Below are 20,259 nucleotides of genomic sequence, written 5' to 3'. Positions count from 1 at the left end.
ACTAACTGAAGTTTGTTTAGTGCTTTAACCGGGTAGCCGGAAAGTAGAGCATTGCAGTAGTCCAGCCTAGAAGTAACAAAAGCATGGATAAATTTTTCTGCATCATTTTTGGACAGAAAGTTTCTGATTTTTGCAATGTTACGTAGATGGAAAAAAGCTGTCCTTGAAACAGTCTTGATATGTTCTTCAAAAGAGAGATCAGGGTCCAGAGTAACGCCGACGTCTTTCACAGTCTTTCTGAAAGGTTCTCCCATCTCCATAGAGGAACTCTGGAGCTCTGTCAGAGTGACCATCAGGTTCTTGGTCACCTCCCTGACCAAGGCCCTTCTTCCCCGATTGCTCAGTTTGGCCAGGCGGCCAGCTCTAGGAAGAGTCTTGGTGGTTCCAAACTTCTTCCATTTAAGATTGATGGAGGCCACTGTGTTCTTGGGGACGGACCTTCAATGCTGCAGAAATGTTTTAGTACCCTTCCCCAGATCTGTGTCTTGACACAATCCTGTCTCGGAGCTCTACAGACAATTCCTTCGACCTCATGGCTTGGTTTTTGCTCTGACATGCACTGCCAACTGTGGGACCTTATATAGACAGGTGTGTACCTTTCCAAATTATGTCCAATCAATTGAATGTTCCACAGGTGGACTCCAATCAAGTTGTAGAAACATCTCAAGGATGATGAATGAAAGCAGGATGCACCTGAGCTCATTTTCCAGTCTCATGGCAAAGGGTCTGAAACACTTTTGTAAATAAGTTATTTCTATTTTTTTTTATACATTTGCAAACATTTCTTAAAAAATGTTTTCGCTTTGTCATAACAGGGCATTGTGGGGGGGGGGGGGAAATATTTGATCAATTTTAGAATAAGGCTGTAACATAACAAATTGTGGAAAAAGTGAAGGGGTCTGAATACTTTCTGAATACACTGTATATGTGTGTGTGTGTGTGTGTGTGTGTGTGTGTGTATGCCTGTATGTATTAGCATGAGTGTGTGTATTTAAATGAGCCTGTGTGTATGAGCATGACCATATTTGTGTGTATTGTGGTGTTGCTGTTCTGGCAGGCAGCTGGGCTGGGCCTCTCTCTCCTGTCCTCCTGCTCTGTTATTTACCCCGTCATGTTGTGACCCGCTGGCCCACAGGGCGGGGCCGGCCAATGTGACATCTGCCTGCTAGGGGAGCTCCCATATGGAGCATCAAACCTCCCTCCCTCCATCCCTCCCTGACCCGCTGGCCCATAGGGCGGGGCCAGCCAATGTGACATCTGCCTGTTTGCTCAGAGATGGCGAGGAAGGCTAAGGGAGTTCCCATATGGAGCACCCCCCCCGTCACATCGCTGTACTCTCCTGCTGCATCTTTTGTCCCTTTGTGTTGCCACTGTCTGGCCCATTCCTACACAGACCCTTTTGGGGATTGGGGGAGGGGGGGGTGTGTGTGTGTGTTTGGTGTCTTTGGATGTGCGTGCGCTCATGAAGGAGTGTGTGTGCGCATGTGCGTGCACTCATGAAGGAGTGTGTGTGTGTGTGCATGTGCCTGCACTCATGAAGGAGTGTGTGTCTGTGCTTCATGCAGAGAACAGAGCGTCTGGTCTGGGGTGCATCCATGCAACAAGCTGCAGCAGGGCAGGGCCATGACATCAAACACCCCTCTTCCCTCTCTCAATCCCTCAAACCCAACCCCTCCGGGCCTCCTCCCCTGATCGCCCAGCCTATGAAGGGGATACCGCAGCAGGCTGGAGGTTGGAGGGGGCTAGGGCCCGATGGTATGGCGCCCAGCCCAGGCAGTGTGGGGGGGCTGGTGGACTGGAGATGGTTGGAGAGAGCCTGATGCTATGGGGCTGTGGAGCTCTGGAGCTCCCTCCCAGGGAAGGGTCAAACCCCCCTCTCCCTACACATGTTCTGGGGTCTGTGGGGGTCTCTGTCTCCTTACCTGGCCCAGCTGGACACCCTGGATCTGTGTGTGTGTGTGTGTGTGTGTGTGTGTGTGTGTGTGTGTGTGTGTGTGTGTGTGTGTGTGTGTGTGTGTGTGTGTGTGTGTGTGTGTGTGTGTGTGTGTGTGTGTGTGTGCGTGCGTGCGTGCGTACTTGGATGCATGAAATATGGGCACTCAGCTTGGCAACAACACAACATCAACACAGTTTGGAGTTTCTTCATGAGCTAGTCTCTCGTTTCAGACTGTGTTCCAAGACCTGGTGCCAGGATTAGGTATAACATGTATGAGTCCTGATGCTGGATGCTAGGATTAGGTATAACATGTATTAGACCAATGCTGGATGCCAGGATTAGTTATAACATGTATTAGTCCTGATGCTGGATGCCAGGATTAGGTATAACATGTATTAGACCAATGCTGGATGCCAGGATTAGTTATAACATGTATTAGATCGATGCTGGATGCCAGGATTAGGTATAACATGTATTAGACTGATGCTGGATGCCAGGATTAGGTATAACATGTATTAGACCAGATGCTGGATGCCAGGATTAGGTATAACATGTATTAGACAGATGCTGGATGCCAGGATTAGTTATAACATGTATTAGACAGATGCTGGATGCTAGGATTAGGTATAACATGTATTAGACAGATGCTGGATGCCAGGATTAGGTATAACATGTATTAGACAGATGCTGGATGCCAGGATTAGGTATAACATGTATTAGTCCCGATGCTGGATGCCAGGATTAGGTATAACATGTATTAGTCCCGATGCTGGATGCCAGGATTAGGTGTAACATGTATTAGACAGATGCTGGATGCCAGGATTAGGTATAACATGTATTAGACAGATGCTGGATGCTAGGATTAGGTATAACATGTATTAGACTGATGCTGGATGCCAGGATTAGGTATAACATGTATTAGACAGATGCTGGATGCCAGGATTAGGTATAACATGTATTAGACAGATGCTGGATGCCAGGATTAGGTATAAAATGTATTAGACTGATGCTGGATGCCAGGATTCGTTTTTTACAAATAACATAAAAGTATGCAATTTTTCTGCATCCTTGTATCTAACTCTGCGATATAATTAACCAAAATCTACGCCCGCCTTTCCTGCGTTGCGTGACATTCGCAGCCTACCCCACCAATAATTCTGCATGTATAATACAGCGAAACAGTGATTCTTTCTGTGTATTTAGTAACACAATGACTGCTGCCCCACCACAACACATCAGCTTTAGGCAACAGCCTACAAGCAAAATCTCAATGTAGGTTAACGAGCTCCGTAGAGTTTAAATGGACCGCTCGATACAACACTGATGAATAATATGGACGATACTGTGTTGTAGTCTACTTCGTAAACTAATGCACACACTATTCAATTAAATGTGGATCGTCAGATAGTCATATTTTGTAATATTGTTGTATGGTGGTATTATACATTTTGTATTGTAGATATGTAGTGGTGTAATAATGTTATATGACGTACTGTTTTATATTTTGTTTATTACTGTATGTAATGTAAGTGCCTTAATGTGTTTGGACCCTAGAAGAGAAGCTGCTGCCTTGGCAATGGCTAATGGGGATCCCTAATAAATACAAATGTCTCCCGAGTGGTGCAGCGATCTAAGGCACTCAGCGTCACTACAGACCCCGGTTCGAATACAGGCTTTATCACAACAAGGCCGTGATTGGGAGTCCCATAGGGCGGCACACAATTGGCCCAGCGTTGTCCGGGTTAGGGTTTGGCCGGGGTAGGCTGTCATTGTAAATAAGAATTTGTTCTTGACTTGTTAACTAAAGGTTAAATAAAAAATACAAATCTTTTCATCTCAGTATATATTGCATGTACATATATAGCTATGATATAGAGTTTAAATAATAATGAATAATGTGGATTATATTTTGAACTGTGCCTAGTTAAATAAAGCTTTAAAAAAAATACAAATATTTTCATCTCAGTATATATTGCATGTACATATATAGCTATCATATAGAGTTTAAATAATAATGAATAATGTGGATGATATTTTGTACTGTGTAGTTTATGACTATGTCATAAACACTAGGTATTAAATACAGATTACAGTTATATTTACAGACAGATATAGCATACTACTAGGCTATCCATTGTGTTGGTATTTGTCTCACCATTCTTGCACTTCTTTATGTGTGTGTGTGTGTGTGTGTGTGTGTGTGTGTGTGTCACTATGCCTTAAATGTGTGTGTGTGTGTGTGTGCGTGCACGCCTGTGTGTGTGTGTTGGAGAGTAATCACAGAATATAAAGAGCTAGTTGTACAGAGTGAAACTGGGTTTGAAGTGAGAGGGGAGATGTTTTCTGTTTGGCTGGCCACACTGAATAGCCCTATTCACCAGGCCCTCTTACTGCAAGCTCCATTATCCACATTGTCATCTCCCCTCAGTCCCCCTGGCCCCCCTTCCCCTTAACACTGCTGGGACAGGGGGGGGCCGGGGGGGGGGGCCGAACGAAGGAAAAGAGAGGGGAAGAGGGAGGGACAGAGAGGCTGAATGAGAGGAGTGGGGGAAGTGTGGAGAAGGAGAAGAATGAGGATCCAAGAGAGGATAGAGGGGGAAGAGGGGGAATAGGGGTAGGGGGGTAGGGGGGTGAGAAGTAGTCTCCCCATCTCCTCTCTCCCTCCCCATCTCCTCTCTCCCTCTCCTTCCCCATCTCCTCTCTCCCTCCCCATCTCCTCTCTTCCTCCCCATCTCCTCTCTCCCTCTCCTTCCCCATCTCCTCTCTCCCTCCCCATCTCCTCTCTTCCTCCCCATCTCCTCTCTCCCTCCCCATCTCCACTCTCCCTCCCCATCTCCACTCTCCCTCCCCATCTCCCCTCTCCCTCCCCATCTCCTCTCTCCCTCCCCATCTCCTCTCTCCCTCCCCATCTCCCCTCTCCCTCCCCATCTCCACCCTCTCCATCTCCTCCTCCCTCTCCATCTCCTCCTCCCTCCCCATCTCCACCCTCCCCCCATCTCCACCCTCCCCATATCCTCCTCCCTCTCCATCTCCTCCTCCCTTTCCATCTCCACCCTCCCCCCATCTCCACCCTCTCCATCTCCTCCTCCCTCCCCATCTCCACCCTCGCCATCTCCTCCTCCCTCTCCATCTCCTCCTCCCTCCCCATCTCCACCCTCCCCCCATCTCCACCCTCTCCATCTCCTCCTCCCTCCCCATCTCCATCCCTCTCCATCTCCTTCCTCCCTCTCCATCTCCTCCTCCTCCCTCCCCATCTCCACCCTCCCCCTCTCCTCCTTCCCAATCTCCCTCGCCTTAATGATTCCGCATATATGTTTAGGCCAACTCATTTTCCTTCAACATGAAGGAGATCAACCCTCATATTCCCCAGTTGTTTTCTGTGATTGCTATATACGTGGACCTCTAAAGCGTTTACGTATGATAAAAGCCATGTAAACATACAGTAAAATAAAATGTATTAGTTTGAATGCAAATCTAGTGTCCATGCTTTCACAGACGGTTTTACAGAGACCACTGAGAGCAATAAAGTCCTTCTGACTGTAAACTCTGCCCTCAGCCTGTGTTTCCCCCTGATAAACCCCAGACACAATTCACAATGAAGTAAGTTAGGGTTTAAGAAGTGACGCTGTAGCTGTTTTTTCTCAAGCAATATCCAGTGTCTCCCAGGCCGCCCTGCAGCTCTCGCAGTTCAAATATTGTGTGTGTGTACGCTTGTGTGTGTGTGTGTGTGTGTGTGTGTGTGTGTGTGTGTGTGTGTGTGTGTGTGTGTGTGTGTGTGTGTGTGTGTGTGTGTGTGTGTGTGTGTGTGTGTGTGTGTGTGTGTGTGTGTGTGTGTGTGTGTGTGTGTGTGTGTGTGTGTGTGTGTGTGCGTGCGTGCGTGCGTGCGTGCGTGTGCGTGTGTGTGTGTGTGTGTGTGTTAAATCATCAGACCTGTCAGACATCCTCAACAGCACTATATGAAACTCAACAAGAAAGAACAACAGGACACAGTGGGGTAATGGGGCTGTATAGCCTATAATAGGACACAAAACCAGCACAGGCTAAATGATTTGCCATTGATTAGAGTACCCCACATCAGGGATATCTCTGAGGAGATGTGAGGGATGTGGCTTGCTGCTGGGACTGGGCAGACCATTGTGTTGTTCTTTCACAACTACTAGTGTCAAAGAGCGTGTTCACACGCAAGCACACACACACTCAGTTGAGATGTAGAGCTCTGAGAAAAGGGGAGGAGGGGAGGAGAAATGGGAGGGGAGGAGAAAAGGGGAGAGAGAATAAAAGAGGTCCGGTAGTTAGCCATATAATCAGATAGTTAGTCATATAATCAGGTAGTTAGTTAGCCATATAATCTGGTAGTTAGTTAGCCATATAATTAGGTAGTTAGATGGCCATATAATCTGGTAGATAGCCATATTATCTGGTAGTTAGCCATGTAATATGATAGTTAGCCATATAATTAGGTAGTTAGATGGCCATATAATCTGGTAGTTAGCCATATAATCTGGTAGTTAGCCATATTATCTGGTAGTTAGCCATGTAATATGATAGTTAGCCATATAATTAGGTAGTTAGATGGCCATATAATCTGGTAGTTAGCCATATTATCTGGTAGTTAGCCATGTAATATGATAGTTAGCCATATAATCAGGTAGTTAGATGGCCATATAATCTGGTAGTTAGCCATATAATCTGGTAGTTAGCCATATTATCTGGTAGTTAGCCATGTAATATGATAGTTAGCCATATAATCAGGTAGTTAGATGGCCATATAATCTGGTAGTTAGCCATATTATCTGGTAGTTAGCCATATAATCCGGTAGTTAGCTCTACTAGCAGCAGCTGAGTAAAAAGCTTTGATGAGAGAATTGTCTCTTTCTGTGGTCTAGCATAATGACGTCTCCAGGCTCTCTCTTTCTTCCCTTGTCTTTTCTGTTTCCCTCTTTCTTTTTCTCCCTCCCTCTCTGTTTCCTGAAGCCACATTTATTGAAGTTGGGGACTTTAATAAAGGAAATCTGAGGAAAATGCTACCAAGGTTTTATCAACACATCTCCCGTGCTTCTCGCTCATTGAGCACTCTTGACCATTACCACTCCCCCTTCCGGAACTGCTACAAGGCCCTCCTCCGCCCTCCCTTCAGCAAATCAGATCAGGCCTCCATTTTGCTCCTCCCCTCCTATAGGCAGAAACCTAAACAGGAAGTACCTGTGGTAAGGACTGTTCAACGTTGGTCTGACCAATCGGAATCTATGCTTCAAGATTGTTTTGATAACGCAGACTGGGAAATGTTCTGGGCTGCTTCTGAGAATAGTATTGACGTATACACTGACTCTGTGACTGAGTTCATCAGGAAGTGCATAGAGGATGTTATTCCCACTGTAAGGATTAGAATTTATCTAAATCAAAAGCCATTGATAGATGGCAGCATTCACGCACAACTGAAAGCGCGAACCACCGCATTTAACGACGGCAAGGTGACTGGGAACATGGACGTGTACAAACAGACCAGCTACGCCCTCTGTAAGGCAATCAAACAGGCGAAATGACAGTACAGGGACAAAGTGGAGTTGCAATTCAACTGCTCAGACACGAGACGCATGTGGCAGGGACTCCAGATAATCACAGATTATAAAGGGAAAACCAGCCACGTCGCAGACACCGACGCGTCGCTTCTAGATAAGCTAAACCTTCTTCACCTGCTTCGTGGAAAACACAGAGCCGCCGACGCGGGCCACTTCCGCTTACAAGGACTGTGAGCTCTCGTTCTCCGTGGCCGATGTGAGAAAGACATTTAAGTCCTCGCAAGGCTGCCGGCCCAGACGGCATCCCAAGCTGCGTCCTCAGAGCATGTGTAGAGCAGCTGGCTGGAGTGTTTACGGACATATTCAATCTCTCCCTATCCCAGTCTGTTGTCCCCACTTGCTTCAAGATGTCCACCATTGTTCCTGTACCCAAGAAAGAAAAGGTCGTGCTTTGAGAAGCTAGTTAAAGGATCATGTCACTTCCACCTTACTCGATACCCTAGACCAACTACAATTTGCATACCGCCCCAACAGATCTACGGAAGATGCAATCACCATTGCACTGCACACTACCCTATCCCATCTGGACAAGAGGAATACCTATGTAAGAATGCTGTTCATTGACTATAGCTCAGCATTCAACACCATAGTGCCCTCAAAGCTCATCACTAAGCTCGGGGCACTGGGTGTGAACCCTGCTCTGTGCAATTGGGTCCTGAACTTCCTGACGGGTTGACCCCCAGGTGGAGAAGGTAGGCAGCAACACCTCCATCATGCTGATCCTCAACATGGGGGCCCCACAAGTCTGCGTGCTCAGCCCCCTCCTGTACTCACTGTTCACCCTTGACGGGGTCGCCACGCCAACTCCAACACCATCATCAAGTTTGCGGATGACACAACAGTGCTCGACCTGATTACCATCAACGATGAAACGGCTTACAGGGAGGAGGTGAGGGCCCTGGCGGAGTGGTGCCAGGACAACAACTTCTCCTTCAACGTCAACAAGACAAAGGTGCTGATTGTGGTTTACAGGAAACGGAGGGCCAAGCACGCCCCCATTCACATCGATGGGGCTGAAGTGGAGCGGGTCGAGAGTTTCGAGTTCCTCGGTGTCCACATCACTAAGGACCTATCATGGTCCAAACACACCAACACAGTTGTGAATAGTCGTCTACTCTTTGACTGTAGTTTCCTTCCAGTTCCCAGATGCATCAAATCAAACTTTGTCACATGAGCCGAATACAATAGGTGTAGACCTTATCGTGAAATGTTTACTTACGAGCCCTTAACCAACAATGCAGTTCAAGAAAGAGTTAAAGAAAATATTTACCAAATAAAATTAAGTAAAAAATAATTAAAAGTAACAATAAAATAACAATAACGAGGCTATATACAGGGGGTACCGGTACCGAGTCACTGTGCGGGGGTACAGGTTAGTTGAGATAATTTATACATGTAGGTGTAAGGGTGCGTGCTGGTGGCAGGGAAGTCAGGCGCAGGAGAATGAACTTGGTATAAAACGGAGCAGTTTAATAAGTGCTCAAAACTCCAAAAACCAAAATATACAAAATAAAATAAGTGGGTACAAAACCCGTCGCACACCAGAACATATCTTGCACAATGCTTACAAACAAACAATCACCGACAAGGACAATGAGGGGGAACAGAGGGTTAAATACACATCATGTAATGAATGGAATTGGAACCAGGTGTGATACAAGACAAGACAAAACCAAAGGAAAATGAAAAGAGGATCAGCGATGGCTAGAAGGTCGACGACTTCGACCGCCGAACACCGCCCGAACAAGGAGAGAGACCAACTTCGGCGGAAGTCGTGACAGTAGGTAGGGGTAAAGTGACTATACATAGATAATAAACAGCGAGTAGCAGCAGTTTTAAAAACAAATGGGGGGGGGCGGTCAATGAAATTAGTCCGGGTGGTAGCAGTCTTTTGGCTTGGGGGTAGAAGCTGTTAAGGAGCCTTTTGGTCCTAAACTTGGCACTCCGGTACCGCTTACCGTGCGGTAGCAGAGAGAACAGTCTATGACTTGGGTCACTGCATATAGAGTAGAGCTCCAACAAACCCAAACCTGCTGGACTTAACCAACAACACTTATGTGATTCACTCAGCTCAGACCGTCAGACTCTTAAGCCTCTGTGAGAAAGCAAGAGGTGCACTTTCTGCCAAAAGTGTTGAAGTCTCACAGTTTCATGTGTCTTTGCTTTCCGTTGGTCTCACTTGCCAAAGCTGATAGAAAACATCCTGAGGATTTTCATGGGAACTCTTGTCTTTTTGTTGGTCAAAGAGCAAATACTGTGAGCATGTCTGTCGGACAGTCACAGTTGACGTCTTTTTCTGCCACTTTGTGCGTGCGTGTGTGTGTGTGTGTGTGTGTGTGTGTGTGTGTGTGTGTGTGTGTGTGTGTGTGTGTGTGTGTGTGTGTGTGTGTGTGTGTGTGTGTGTGTGTGTGTGTGTGTGTGTGTGTGTGTGTGTCAGTCTCTCATTAGTAACAGTCTGCTGTAACAGAAAGGGATATTGCACTTCCTTTTCATTTGAAAGACTATACTGAAACAGTGTTAAAAAAATAGGGCAAACTACAATTAAATAGCCAACTTCAATGCCAACTACACTGAAACTTCAACTACAATAGCTAACACTGAAATATTGTTATAAATGAGGCATATATCAGCATTGAGTGATTGTTTTCATTTCCTCACACATAAAGGGGGTCGGTGCATTAACTCCCAGTTGAAAAGGCTGCAAGTCTATGTTTGCTCACCATGTACACTGAACCAGGGGCGGAAATCCCGGGGGGAAATATATGATTTGTTCCCTCCAATATATCACTGAAACATAACTATGTAATTTAAATAATATTAATAATACGCAATGAAAGCAATTGTGCTGATTATAGACACTTAATAGCGCGTTTTTAAGTTTCAAAAGATTGCGACCCCCCCACCCTTTGCCTCACAATGGTTTGATCCACTGCCAGTTCCTTAGCTTGCTAGCTTGCTAGCTACCTTTTAGATCGAAGCCCATATAGAATGATAGAAGATAAGATGATAGAAGCCAATCTCAACCTGTAAATAACCTACATACTGTGTGTGTGTAGCCAACTAGGTAGAAAAATGGCAGAAAAATGGTAGAAAAAAGACGGACATCAGAGTATTTTTCAGTACACCAAAACGCAAAGTAAGAACCCTAGTAGCCTAATATCTCAAAGACTAGTTGATAAAATGTTCATAAGAAAGAAATGAAATTCTAATGGAAATGTTTCACAATGATGTCATTAGGCAGAGCAGGCAACAGATGGCACACAGACAGCAGAGTTGGGGACAGATATGCAGGGACAGACTGGCAGAGACAGGGAGTCTCAGGTAAGTTTGTTGAGTCTTTGTTTGGCAACATTATGAAAGGTTCTCAATTTTTTTGACTTGTAAAATAGGAACATAATTGGAAAATGCCATGGATACCCCCACTCTCAACTTAAACTGGTGACTGAACTAAGATTTGTTAAAGGCAATGGTATTGCTGTTGTGATTAGTTGTGTAGTTTTGGGTACCGGTAGTTAGGAGTACGCCAAACACCTTATTTTTTTGGTTCCTCAATATACATTTACCATATTAAACGTAGGCTATGTGTTACAGCACTACTTTTGGTGTCCCCCTCAGGAATTGCTCTTGAGAAAATTTAATGTAATTGTCCCCTCCAAAGTTGATATCAGATTTTCGCCCCTGCACTGAACACAAATATAAATGCAACATGTAAAGTGTTGGTTCCATGTTTCATGAGCTGAAATAAAAAGATCTCAGAAATGTTCCATATGCAAAAAAAATATTATTTCTCTCAAATTTTGTGCACAAATTTGTTTACATCCCTTTTAGTGATTATTTCTCTTTTGCCAAGGTAATCCATTCGCCTGACAGGTGTGGCATATTAAGAAGCTGATTTAACAGCATGATCATTACACAGGTGCACCTTGTGCTGGGGACAATAAAAGGCGACTCTAAAATGTGCAGTTTTGTCACACAACTCAATGCCACAGATGTCTCAAGTTTTGAGGGAACGTGCAATTGTCATGTTGACTGCAGGAATGTCCACCAGAGCTGCCAGATAATTGAATGTTCATTTCTCTACCATAAGCCACCTCCAACGTTCTTTTATAGAATTTGGCAGTACAACCAACTGGCCTCACAGCCGCAGACCACGTACGTGTATACCGTCATGTGGGCGAGCGATTTGCTGATGTCAATGTTGTGAACAGTGCCCCATTGTAGTGTTGGGGAATGGTATTGGCAGGCATAAGCTACGGACAACCAACACAATTGCATTTTATCGATGGCAATTTGAATGCACAGAAATACCGTGACGAGATCCTGAGGCCCATTGTGAGACCCATTTATTTTAAGGTATCTGTGACCAACAGATGCATATCTGTATTCCCAGTCATGTGAAATCCATAGATTAATAATAATGATGAATTTATTTCAATTGATTGATTTCCTCATATGAACTGTAACTCAGTAAAATCTTTGACATTTTTGCATGTTGCGTTTATATTTTTTGTTCAGTATATGTTTAGTATGTGTGCTCTATGTGTGTAGATCTCAGCAACATATTTTGTCAGTCTGCAAGACTTCTCTCTCTCTCCGTCTCTGTGTGCGTGTGCATGTGTGTGTGTGTTCACGTGCACTGAATGCATGCTTGCGTGCGAAAATGAAAAATTCTAGGAAACTCACCGACTGATCACTTTTTGGTGAATATATCATTGTGTCTGACTCTAAGAGGTAATGTGTATTGTATTTTATTTCTGTCTGAAAGTTAAACTGTATGGTCTACTGAGCCATGTGTACATGCTGCTATTTGTGTGAGAGTTGTCTGTGCTAAAGTCCCTAGCTGGCCCAGTGGTGTATTTGTTTGCCACCACTCTCTCCGTCCGACCAGGTGGTGTGTCCTTGTAGAGATGGTCCCTCCATGCTGTCAGTCCCCTTTTCCTCTCCGGATATTCCCAGCATTCTACGGCCAGCAGAACGCAGCGCAGAGAGCAGCCGGGAACTCTGGGAACCAGGAGCAGGAAGCTAGCACCGATCCAGTCGTTCCTTGGTTGGGCCGAGCAGAGCAGCGCTAGACGGGGAGGAGCGATTGGGGAGACAGCTGTCACTGTAACTGGAGCAACATCGCCCTCTGCTGGTTACTCATACACCGGTCCTCAGATCCCACCATAATACACTGTATTACATTACAAGAAATACAGTATATTGTATATTTTATATCTTTGGTAAACTCTTGGCTGAACAATAACTTTCCCTAATATATACCTTTATATTACATATATGAATGGGTGTATCATATACATTCAGTTGGTGGTAGTTAACCAAACATACTATAAACTCAACAGCACAAAGTCAGGATGAAGTTTACATAAGACATGATGCCAAGCAGGTTCATCCATCATTTTATTGTGCTCTATGGTAATGTATGATATCTATAGTGTATTACTGTTGATCAACATATTGATCTGATCTGTGCTGTATGTTCTGTGTTCTCATCTCCTTTAGTTTGTTTTGAGGAACTCCCCTTCTCCTGTAATACAAAGGCACATTCACATCAGATAAGCAGACTAAAACCAGATAAATAATGCAATTTTTGTGGTCACAAAAAATATGTTGGAAAAATGTAATTTCACAAATCAGTACAACTTGACCATGTAATCCCAAGAGATATCAGAATGACATGGCAGTGTTGCCCTAGGCCTAGGGAAACAACCTTGTTACAACAGACAATATGTGTGTGTCTCTTACCTGGATCCTTCATCACCCCACAGTACTCCTCACACTCCCTCTTGGAGTAGAACTTGTTACTGTTGACCTGGCAATAGTCCTTTTTATTATCCAGACAGAGACCAGAGTTTGAGTGGAAGACCCAGATCTTGGGCTGTCCAGTGCAGGGCCGAGCATCCACGGGCAGTCTACAGGCAGCTGTAGAGAGACACACACACCAAACAGGAAGAAAAACATGAGGGACAATCTTGTCTCACACGTAGTCTATGGGCATGAACATCATATTGGTTCTTGAAGTGGGTTGAGCATTGTCACATCATCAACTAGGTTAGAAGTCAAGCCTGTGTCTCCTACGCACCACAAGACTGTATAAGCCCACTGAGCTAAAGTGAAGGCATTAGTTCTGTGGAGGTAACGCAAGTCTCAAGCTCTTAGACAAGATCACCCGTCACACGAGTGTGGTTCACCAACAGAAAAAGCAGCACCACTGTTACACTCTATCCACTCACCCTCGTTACGACAGCTCTGGAGACACTCCCTCTCAGTCACAAAGTTGTTCTGGTTGCCCATGCAGCCTCCGTAGGTGAACAGCTGACAGGCCATACTGCTGGAGTTGTAGAAGTGCCTCTGCACCGTCCCGAAACAGGGACCTGCGTCCGGCTCGGCGTTACAGGACTCTGAAGAGAGATGTGTAGCAGTGCATTGTGTGTTTTATCCATAGACATACAGTGGGGTCTGAAATGATTGACACCCTTGATAAAGATGAGCAAAAATGACTCTATAAAATAAATAATTCATACTGAGCTATATTGTATGCTACAATTTTGGGGAAATTATATTATTTTGTACATAATACAATTGCTCAGAGAAAGAGATTTAGTAATAATAAGTAATAATTATTTTCTCAAAAAGGTAGAGGTCAAAATTATTGACACCACTTTCAATACCTCACCTTGAGAGGATAATGGCACCCAACACTGGTGTGCGTGGCCAAATAACTATATTTTCATGTCATCTGACCAAGCACTGGTTTCAATCCAAGTGCCAACGCTGCTTGACAAACTCCAGGCGTTTACATTTGTTGGATGACATGAAAATAGAGGTCTTTGGCCAATCACACCAGTGGTGGGTTTGGCATCGACGTGAGAACGTATGAGCTGAAAATAACTCCATACCTACTAAAGAAATATGGTGGTGGATATGAGATGTTAAGGGGCAATTTTGCTTCCACTGGTCCTTGAACCCTTGTTTATTTAATTTATTATTATATTATTATAATTATATTATCCTCCGAAACACAACCAAGCCACACTGCTTCTTGACACAATGCCCACTTAACCCAGAAGCCAGCCGCACCAATGTGTCGGAGGAAACACCGTACACCTGGTGACCGAGTCAGCGTGCACTGCACCCGACCCGTCACAGGAGTTGTTAGAGAGCGATGGGACAAGGACATCCCTGCCGGCCAAACCCTCCCCTAACCCGGACGACGCTGGGCCAATTGTGTGCCGCCCCATGGGTCTCCCTATCGTGGCCGGCTGCGACAGAGCCTGGACTGGAACCCAGAATCTCTAGTGGCACAGATTGCACTACGATGCAGTGCCTTAGACCACTGCGCCACTCGGGAGGCCCGTTGGACCCTTGTTAAGGTCAACGGCATCATGAACTTTACCCAGTACCCAAGAATGTTTTCCCAAAACCTGCTTGCCTCTGCCAGGAGGTTGAAACTTGGCCTCAAGTGGATCTTCCACAAGACAATAACCCCAAGCACACATCAAAATCCACAGAGAAATGGTTAACCCTATCAGTCCCAAGACCCCATCAACAATCAGCTTTTTATTTACCTGACTTTCTTTTATTCTGCATGTCCAGACCCATTTAGCCTCACAATGAAGTGTTTTACCATTTTCCTTTCAGGACAACCAGGGCTACAAGTAGAACATACATTTGACATAAACAGTTTGATCAATGAGTTTTCTTGACAAATGTTTAAAAAAGTCTGGCAAAGCAGAAACCCGATAAAAATGAATTGATATGAATGTTGTAAGTACAGAAATGGTTTGCTCAGTGGGAAATGAATATCCAACTAGTCAGTGACAATTGTGTGGAGTTAAGAGTTTGTGACAGCAACTTTGTGACCTTATAACAGTATTATAGACAATATGTCCTGGGATTTCCTATAATCTATGTAGAAGAACCCCTTACAGTATTATAGACACTATGTCCTGGGATTTACTATGATCTGTGTAGAAGAACCCCTTACAGTATTATAGACACTATGTCCTGGAATTTACTATAATCTTATATGTAGAAGAACCCCTTACAGTATTATAGACACTATGTCCTGGGATTTACAATAATCTTATATCTAGAAGAAGCCCTTACTGTCTAACGACTCTTGTGTAGATTGTGAGGTCATAGAGCAAACATATTACACGTGCGTGTTCATGAGACTTTTGTAGCTGAAAACATTCAGATTCTACAGACGTTTTGGTAAAAAGACCAAAACCCAGGCCCCTTCGGGATCCGTCCTTGTTCCGCAAACACGGCTGTAGCTCAGCCCCTGTTAATCCCAGACTAGTGGTTGGTATCTACGAGTGCAGAAGAAATAGATTCATTGAATGGTATAAATGATTCTGTATGGAGGATTGGTCTAAGACCCCTCCCAATGTGGTCTCCAACTCATAAAACGTTTTAGAAAAAGGCTCATTGCCGTTATCCTCACAAGGTGAGCTATTGAAAGGTATTGAAAACAGGAGTGTCAATAATTTTGACCCCCTACCTTGTTAAACAAAATCTATTTTTCTGAGCAATTGTATTAGCATAAATAAAATAATTTCCCAATTTATTTGAGCATATGATATAGCTCAGTATTTTGAATAATTTATTTTATACAGTCAATTTTGCTCGTCGTTATCAACAGTGGGAATAATTTCGGACTCCACTGTACACTGTAATTACATATAATATACATGAGTGTAACTCAGCTTCAGTCCTCCAGTATCCCTAATAGTACACACTTCTATTGTAGCCCTGGACAGGCACACCTGATTCAACTTGTATTAGTTTAATTAGCTATGTTTCTCCGGAGCTACATCCAAAATGTGTTCTAGCAGCTTCCAGCCATTCAATGACTAGACCCACACAGAGCTGATGCTGAAACGTACCTTCAATGTAGAGGTCAAGGGCCTAGCAGGCCCACCATGCACTCTCACCTTCACTCCTGAACATCATGATTCCGGCACCAGAACCCTCCTCAGCGGGCAACTCAGGGAGGACTATGTTCCTCTTGGCTCTCTGGGGACAGACAGACAGGTGAGTACTCAGCAGGGTTGGGGTAAATTCCATTTTAATTCCAATCAATTCAGGAAGTATACTGAAATTCCAATTCCAATTATCTTCAATGCTTTTCACTTAGGAAAATGTTGATTTACTTTCTGTAATGCTTTTAACCAAAGCCGATTTCCGATATAATCCCAGACTCTGACATGGGGTACAACCTCAACATTGAAAAATTAAATACAGGAAGTACCGGTGCTGTGATCTCAGGCTGAGGCTCTGCTGCTACAGGCTCTGTTCCTGGTACACACTCCCCTGTGTACAGAGACAGGAGTTAAAAAGGTAAAACAATGTCCAGACACATAGTGGATGTCATTGGAGTGTGTGTGCATGCATACGTGCGCATGTGGCTGTGTGCTTGCTGCCTGGTGTATGTGAGTATTTGTGCATGTGTGTGCAGGGGCGGACTGGCCATCTGGCATTTCTGGCAAATGCCAGATGGACTGGTCCATATTTAGCCCAGTGGGCCTGTTTAACGTTGTTTTTTTTTGTGCAAAATTGTAAATATTTGGCTAATAATGGGGGCCTGAAGGAAAATGCCAAGGCCGATTTAAAAATGCCAAGGCCGATTTCTGGTCCCAGTCCGCCCCTGTGTGTGTGCCTCTACCTTTGTTCTGTTTGATGATGATTGTGTCGTCAGCCATGCCCTGCTCCCTCACCAGCCTCCTGAAGTCTTCCAGGATAGTGGGCGGCAGTTCCATGGTGCGACCTGAAGGAGGCAGCATTTTAATGACTTCTACTGCTTAACATATAATAACACTATAGCTGTTTCTGAGTGGCCTGGTCTCAGATCAGATCTTCTGCTGCTGAATATAACAACACTATAGCTGTGTCTGAGAGGCCTGGTCTCAGATCATATCTTCTGCTGCTTAACATATAATAACACTATAGCTGTTTCTGAGTGGCCTGGTCTCAGATCAGATCTTCTGCTGCTGAATATACAACACTATAGCTGTGTCTGAGAGGCCTGGTCTCAGATCAGATCTTCTGCTGCTGAATATAACAACACTATAGCTGTTTCTGAGTGGCCTGGTCTCAGATCAGATCTTCTGCTGCTGAATATAACAACACTATAGCTGTGTCTGAGAGGCCTGGTCTCAGATCAGATCTTCTGCTGCTGAATATAACAACACTATAGCTGTGTCTGAGAGGCCTGGTCTCAGATCAGATCTTCTGCTGCTGAATATAACAACACTATAGCTGTGTCTGAGAGGCCTGGTCTCAGATTTGTTTGTGGACCTGCCAACTCCTATAGTCATTATCATATTTGTGCTGCTCTATAGCCAAATCAATTGGTTGATTGATTGACTGTATAGCCAAATCCTATGGTTGTTGTCGTGACAATCATAATTACAACCAAAGGAGTTGGCAAGACAGCACAAGCAGATCTGGTACCAGGCTACTGTCTCAGTGGTGTGAAGTGAAATAAATGACACTGGAGTGACACTCACTGTATAGCTTGGCAGACTTTGTCTTCTCGCCTCCTGTTTTTTGTTTACTCAACATGACGATGGCGTACTCATCATAGTTAGTGTCAACCACATAGGCATCAACATCAGCCCCCCACTCTGCATGAAGGAAACATAGACTTATATGGTAGGAGAGTGTGAGCATAAATATAGTACACAATGCCCATTACCTCTCACCGTTGACCTCTCATCGATTACAAAAATACACAGGCTGTGTATGGAAACATTACTAGCTGTCACATCCTTGCTTCCTCCGTTACTAGCCATCCTTGTTTCCTTAATTCCTCTCAAAGCGCATTGTAAGAGAGGATCCGAGGTCCCTCCCTTCAACATTCTCCTCCAATTAGCTTTGAGAGGACTTAAGAAAACAAGGACGGGGAAAGTAAAGTTTTCAGACATGGTTGAGGAGAGGAAGTGACAAACAGACTTACTGGCGATGTGGTAGGTTAATCTTCCAGGTGTGGCGGTCAGCTCGTAATCACCAGAGATCTGCTCACATTTCCCGTGCCTGCACATGCACATTCGCACACACGCGCGCACACGCACACACGCACGCACACAGCATATATTGAATTAAAGGCCAAAGCAGCCGTTTTAATCTCAGTATCTGCTTAACAATTAAGTACCTTACTGTTTTTAATTAAAATCTAAAAAACTATTCCTCAAACAATAATTATGTAGGACTGTCTGGGAGTGGTCTGAGTGAGGGGCCTAATTGGAGGGATATGTACCTGAAAACTAGCTGTTATTGGCAGAGATTTGGAACTCTTTGTTATTGGTCTAATAACTTATACTGCCTGGTGATGTCACTCAGCAAGCCAAAACTCCACCCATGCAAAACCTGCTGATTAGAATGTCCTGTGTAATTGCATTTTTTAAAACCAACAACTATGTAATAACACAGATTTTTTACAAAAGAATCTCGCTTTTACAGCGTTAGTTTCAAACAGAAGTTTGACTGCATTGGGTCTTTAAGCTATGGTGAATCCAGTTCCATTATTCGGTACAGTTCAGAGACATGAATATCAATGTGTGTGTGTGTGTGTGTGTGTGTGTGTGTGTGTGTGTGTAACGTCACTTTTTCATGCTCCTTGTCATGCTGACTTTGTCTTCGGTGCCGCTGGCCTGGAGCTCCAGGGTTCCGATGGCTGCATCTCCCTTGTGGCGCTGCATCCAGGGGCAGGTGGACGCTATCGCAATATCATGCCACTTCCCCATGAACTGACCAATAGAGAGACAGATGGAAAGGTTTTAACAACCTGTAATACTGTACTGGGAACAGCATTTAGACATCTGAGGTGTATAAACTTAAAAGCGGATAGAAACTAAAATCACAAAATCTGCATAGCTTGACAACTCAACTGAATCAGTCTGTTGGCCATCAAGTAACATTACGAAGAATTTTCAAACCAATTACTCTACTGATTATGGCTAATAGATCAGATAAAGCCAGAGACAGATCCATGGCTATGATCCATGGTATGAGAAACAGAAGACACTCTGACCTTAGTTAGGTCGAAGTTGTCCTGTATGGGGAAGAGAGGTTCGGGAAGCACGGGCACTCCATGGATGAGGCAAACGAGGCTCAAGAGGAGCGTGAGTACGACAACCTGCTGCATTCTGTCTTTCTGTCTCTGATACCAACCTCTGACTGAGGCTTAACCTGAGCTCTTGGAACTGCTGGGAGAGCTAATCTCTCCACCGCTCCAACCTTTACCCCTCCAACCCTCTACCTCAACCCCCTCCACTGGATCAGGCTAGTAATCCAATGGCCAATGACCATGTGTGTTTACCCCTTCCTGTACCCGCTCAAACTACAGCAGAAAACAAACCGCAAACAGAGCAAAGTTCTCCTTATCTCTCTGTTTGTCACTGTAACATTGGACTTCTAAGTGGAATTTAATAGGAAAAAATACATCCAATTTAAGCACAACCGAACAGTAGCATGCATAGCTAAAACAATTCACTCTCTCTCTCTCTCTCTCTCTCTCTCTCTCTCTCTCTCTCTCTCTCTCTCTCTCTCTCTCTCTCTCTCTCTCTCTCTCTCTCTCTCTCTCTCTCTCTCTCTCTCTCTCTCTCTCTCTCTCTCTCTCTCTCTCTCTCTCTCTCTCTCTCTCAGCACAATAGGCAATGGAACACTAGCATTTAGTCACCCATAGCAGTGTTATATACAATGATGCCCCAAAATGGAAAACGAATTCAACAGTCTATG

General features: G+C 44.5%; 1 protein-coding gene across 2 annotated transcripts; it reads right to left on the bottom strand.

Annotated features, from left to right (window-relative positions):
* Positions 1-12,898: 12,898 nt before the first annotated feature.
* LOC100136563 (protein AMBP) lies at positions 12,899-19,859 on the bottom strand. 2 transcript variants are annotated; one of them, XM_014138750.2, is made up of 10 exons: positions 19,553-19,859; positions 19,126-19,268; positions 18,479-18,555; positions 18,030-18,146; positions 17,186-17,287; positions 16,772-16,833; positions 16,455-16,536; positions 13,749-13,916; positions 13,261-13,437; positions 12,899-13,042 (listed from the first exon to the last, which is right to left on the bottom strand). In XM_014138750.2, exons 1-10 carry the CDS (start codon positions 19,664-19,666, stop codon positions 13,014-13,016), a joined length of 1,071 nt encoding a protein of 356 aa, XP_013994225.1. In that variant the 5' UTR covers positions 19,667-19,859; the 3' UTR covers positions 12,899-13,013. The 2 variants fall into 2 exon arrangements, with proteins under 2 accessions (XP_013994225.1, XP_013994226.1); XM_014138751.2 differs by having other exon boundaries at positions 12,899-13,047; positions 13,267-13,437.
* Between the last annotated feature and the right edge of the window lie 400 nt (positions 19,860-20,259).

This window comes from Salmo salar, chromosome ssa13 (assembly GCF_905237065.1).
Source record: "Salmo salar chromosome ssa13, Ssal_v3.1, whole genome shotgun sequence".
In the NCBI taxonomy this organism is placed as follows: domain Eukaryota; kingdom Metazoa; phylum Chordata; class Actinopteri; order Salmoniformes; family Salmonidae; genus Salmo; species Salmo salar.
This window is presented reverse-complemented; position numbering and strand designations above follow the sequence as displayed.

Bases quoted from the DNA above. Each gene is read 5' to 3' on its own strand.
- LOC100136563 (XM_014138751.2), bottom strand. From the start codon at position 19,666: ATGCAGCAGGTTGTCGTACTCACGCTCCTCTTGAGCCTCGTTTGCCTC. The intron at 19,269-19,552 runs GTCAGAGTGTCT...TCTATTGGTCAG, and splicing joins ACAACTTCGACCTAACTAAG to TTCATGGGGAAGTGGCATGA. The intron at 17,288-18,029 runs GTGAGTGTCACT...TGCCTCCTTCAG, and splicing joins AAAGTCTGCCAAGCTATACA to GTCGCACCATGGAACTGCCG.